Genomic DNA, 4,668 nt, shown 5'->3' on the forward strand with positions numbered 1-4,668 from the left:
GATGTTGAATCGAACACACTGAACTCGCTCCATTGAAAGAGATTCCTCGATCTTTGCCCATCCCCAGAAGTCGTTCTAGTTTCTATTTATTTCATTGTGTGTGGTGTGTAGTGTAAGCCATGTGGGATATCGATGTACACGGACATGAACAACATCAGCAGACAAGACGTCTTTCATACTCTTTGGTTCTTTCGGTAAAGTCACGTAGGTAGAACAAGTAAAATAATAATAATAAATAAATCACGACGTTTGGATCGCAACACGAGCGGTCGTCCTCAGGCGAAAACATCCAAACATTGTCGCGGCAGAAGTCACGTGAGCTACAGCTGAGCATTGTTGTAATGGGGTGGGCTCACGCGAAAATGATTTCTGTAAGACGAAGGTACTTTGAAAACCCACTGGCGATGCTCTTTTATATAAGCGCACAACTTAATCTATCTGTGATGAATGCTGCACTTTCCGTCGTTTTCATGCAGGGGGCGCTATAACCCTACGCGCCCCCTGCATGAACGACGGAGGCGCAGAGACAGACGGTCGATCACGTTGGAATCGATCTGCAGACGGCGGTCTTCTCGCACGGCCAGCTCTGTCACCTTTTCTCGATCCCGTGATCTCAACCAGATGAAAGTCCGCATCGAACCGCACACCCAGCAAGGCCACGAAATGTCGTTTTCAATGAATAAGCTTTTAATGAAGAAATACAATTATCTAATTAAAACATACAATTCAAACTCACCCACCCACCCACCGATCCACCCACCCACTCACCCACCCACCCACTCACTCATCCACCCAGCCACTCACTCACCCACCCACTCACAAGAACAAGGAGTCTCACCTGAGATATCTGTACAGGTTACTTGCAAAACACACACTTTGTCCTAACATCACTTAATCAATGTTTGACCCTTATAGACAATGTTACATGTACGCACACAATCAGACAAGCATTCAGTCTAAATTATTGACAGGCATGTTAACAAAATTGAATTACTGCACTGCATTAGGTAACATCCTATTAACAAGAAGCTAATTTAAAAAATACGCAAAATCTTCTTAAGTGCATGTACAACATACTATATGCACCATTCAAAACGAGTAGGCCATTGCATGCTGGCGTCTGGGTCAACATTTATAAAATTCTAAACATTACCTACAAACTCCACAACTGAGATGCCACATCGACCATCGCACCCTACTGACAGGCTCTTGTCCACATGCAGGCCGGTGCAGGGCCACCACCTTGTGCCACACAGGGGAAGCTGCCACTTGGGATGCTCTTCGAGTGTTTGAGACGAGATACGATACAAAACTCCGAATTGCTGGGGCGATTAAGCAAGCACCATATAAATGCAATTCATAACAGTGAATGCTTGGGAGCTTATTGGCTCTCGCTCCTGGTTAGAAATCTACCCAACACACAGGTCCACAAAGACTGGCCGCTTTTACCCTGCAGGTTGCACATAGGAACTGAGTGTTCAACTTCACATTCTTGTCATTAAAGGCCTGTGATAAAGGTGCATCTACTGGAGCGGCATCGTCTAAGGCAGTGGTTCTTAACCTTGTTGGAGGTACTGAACCCCACCAGTTTCATATGCGCATTCACAGAATCCTTTTTAATTGGAAAAAATAAAATTATTTTTTCAAATTCAAAACATAGGTACATGTTTTACTGGTGCACAATCATGAGTCAGGTGTGTCTTAACCTCCGCCGAACCCCTGAGACTGACTCACCGAACCCCTGGGGTTCGATCGAACCCAGGTTAAGAACCACTGGTCTAAGGCTTACGCATCTCCCGGGTCTCCATTTGACTTTGTATTGTCTCGGAGGAAGTCCACCCACACCTCCACTTCCACAAACTGCTGGGAGTTGCCTCGCTCTGCCTCACAGTCAGAATTCTCCTCCTGCTTCACGTTGCCTCCATCGATGTGAAGGTCCGATTTGGGAGTTGAATCTTCATCTTCACATTTTACCTTCACTTCTTCGCTCTTCACCATCACGTCTTCACATTTCACCTTCACCTCTTCATATTTCACCTTGATTTCTTTGAAGGTGTCCAAGCTGGGATTTTCTTCCAGTTCTTGTTTGATGAGGGATGGGCTCATTGAGGCACTTTGACTTTCACAAGCTGATTTCAGACTCCACTCCTGGTGGATCTTCTGATGCTTGCGTGTTCTCTGGTGTCTTTGAAGATTTGGTGAAAGTGTAAACGCCTTCTCACACACACCGCACTTGAAGGGTTTCTCTCCCGTGTGTGTTCTCTGGTGTGTTACAAGAGCAGATGAATCTGAAAACGCCTTCCCACACACACTGCACTTGAAGGGTTTCTCTCCCGTGTGTGTTCTCTGGTGTGCTACAAGAGTAGATGAATCTGCAAACACCTTCCCACACACACTGCACTTGAAGGGTTTCTCTCCCGTGTGTGTTCTCTGGTGTGCTACAAGAGTAGATGACTGTACAAATGCCTTCTCACACACACTGCACTTGAAGGGTTTCTCTCCCGTGTGTGTTCTCTGGTGTGCTACAAGACCAGATGAATCTGAAAAAGCCCTCCCACACACACTGCACTTGAAGGGTTTCTCTCCCGTGTGTGTTCTCTTGTGTGTTGCAAGAGCAGATGAACATGCAAACGCCTTCCCACACACACTGCACTTGAAGGGTTTCTCTCCCGTGTGTGTTCTCTGGTGTGCTACAAGAGCAGATGCATCTGAAAAAGCCCTCCCACACACACTGCACTTGAAGGGTTTCTCTCCCGTGTGTGTTCTCTTGTGTGTTGCAAGAGTAGATGAACGTGCAAACGCCTTCCCACACACACTGCACTTGAAGGGTTTCTCTCCCGTGTGCGTTCTCTTGTGTGTTGCAAGAGCAGATGACTGTGCAAACGCCTTCCCACACACACTGCACTTGAAGGGTTTCTCTCCCGTGTGTGTTCTCTGGTGGTTTACAAGAGTAGATGACTGTGCAAACGCCTTCCCACACACACTGCACTTGAAGGGTTTCTCTCCCGTGTGTGTTCTCTGGTGTGCTACAAGAGTAGATGACTGTACATATGCCTTCTCACACACACTGCAATTGAAGGGTTTCTCTCCCATGTGTGTTCTCTGGTGTGTTACAAGAGCAGATGACTGTGCAAACGCCTTCCCACACACACTGCACTTGAAGGGTTTTTCTCCCGTGTGTGTTCTCTGGTGTTTTACAAGAGTAGATGACTCTGCAAACGCCTTCCCACACACACTGCACTTGAAGGGTTTCTCTCCTGTGTGTTCTCTGGTTTGCTACAAGAGTAGATGCCTCTGCAAACACCTTCCCACACACACTGCACTTGAAGGGTTTCTCTAGCGTGTGTATTCTCTGGTGTTTTACAAGAGTAGATGAACATGCAAACGCCTTCCCACACACACTGCACTTGAAGGGTTTCTCTCCTGTGTGAGTTCTCTGGTGCTGTGTAAAATGTTTAGGACGATCCGTGCTGTATGCACACCGGTCGCATTGATGCCTTTATGCACCGAGCCGCGCCGAGTGCCTTTGCTCCATCAGACAAATTCTGCAGAGGAAGCGACAACTGCAGACAGAAAAAAGAGAATATCCACACCATCTACACATCAGTATCGATGCACAGAGGAATGCATATACACAGTAACACATGACTTACACATCTATACTTATTCATATATTCATGATATAGTGAAAAAGTGTCCCAAATTCATCACACGGGCTGTTATGGTACACAAGGAGAGGGGAAATGGTTATAACCGTGCCTGGAAGCCCTCGTATCTTCAAAATGAACGTTAACCCAAAACTCAAGAGCACACAATTTCAGCTGTTTGGCTTCAAAAGGAATATTTAAGAAAGCTAAATTCAGCTGACATAGCAAAGGGTGTTGAAAATAATACTATTTGTGTCATGCACAAATGCATAAATTAATGTTCAATCGCAACTTAGAGGTGTGAAGCCAGGCACAGATGTCCTTGATTGCTGGGATGAGCAGTTCCGACTTCAGCTGCTGCACGTGTGTCCTGTGATCACTTCCTGACTCCAATCTTACAAAGAGTTCCAGAGGAAAACTAAAATAAACTACTGTTTTGATATAACCTCTGTGCTCAATAGAGTTAATAGACTTTACTGCAAATACAAACTTGACACTGTCACACACTCAGAGGTGGAGCCAGGATTTTCAGGTAGGGGGGGGGAAACCCCTCCAGCAATGAAAAATTACAGGAGTTGTTAAGTAAGGAGTTGTTAGTGAGAAAGGAGTTGTTAGTAAGTAAGGACTTGTCCCTTGCTTTTCATTCGACGCGTGTGATCGTCATCGCGCTCGCTGAACGTGTTGATGCCTTCAGGAAAGAAAAATAGACTTTTGTATTTTGGGGGGGGGGGGGGGAAATGACCATGACGTATGTGGCATCAACCCGCATCACACCTGAGCTAAGCGCTCTGCAATGCTTACCCCCCTACCACATGGCTCTTCGCGCGCCGTACTTCTACAGCTGTTCACAACGTGCCGGGAGATTTTAGGTGGCGCTTCGCTCCTGGCCGATAAAGTCAATGGCTTCTCGGAGTTTCAATACAAATCCGTGTGAAGAACGGGTACAACTGCCATCTTAAATATAAAGCAGAACTTACACCTGTTTGTTTGTGTGAAGCAGCAAAAACTCTCCAAAGCTGAG

The 4,668-nt window shown here is 46.2% G+C and overlaps 1 protein-coding gene across 1 annotated transcript; it reads right to left on the reverse strand.

Annotated features, from left to right (window-relative positions):
• Window positions 1-320: 320 nt before the first annotated feature.
• On the reverse strand, window positions 321-3,261 carry LOC144954655 (uncharacterized; the record flags this gene model as incomplete). Its single annotated transcript, XM_078885099.1, has 2 exons — window positions 321-326; window positions 1,996-3,261. Coding segments are annotated over 2 exons (1,272 nt in total), but the record flags the coding sequence as incomplete, so codon positions are not given.
• Window positions 3,262-4,668: the final 1,407 nt, after the last annotated feature.

The sequence above is a fragment of the Lampetra fluviatilis genome, unplaced genomic scaffold (genome assembly GCF_964198595.1).
Source record: "Lampetra fluviatilis unplaced genomic scaffold, kcLamFluv1.1 SCAFFOLD_226, whole genome shotgun sequence".
In the NCBI taxonomy this organism is placed as follows: domain Eukaryota; kingdom Metazoa; phylum Chordata; class Hyperoartia; order Petromyzontiformes; family Petromyzontidae; genus Lampetra; species Lampetra fluviatilis.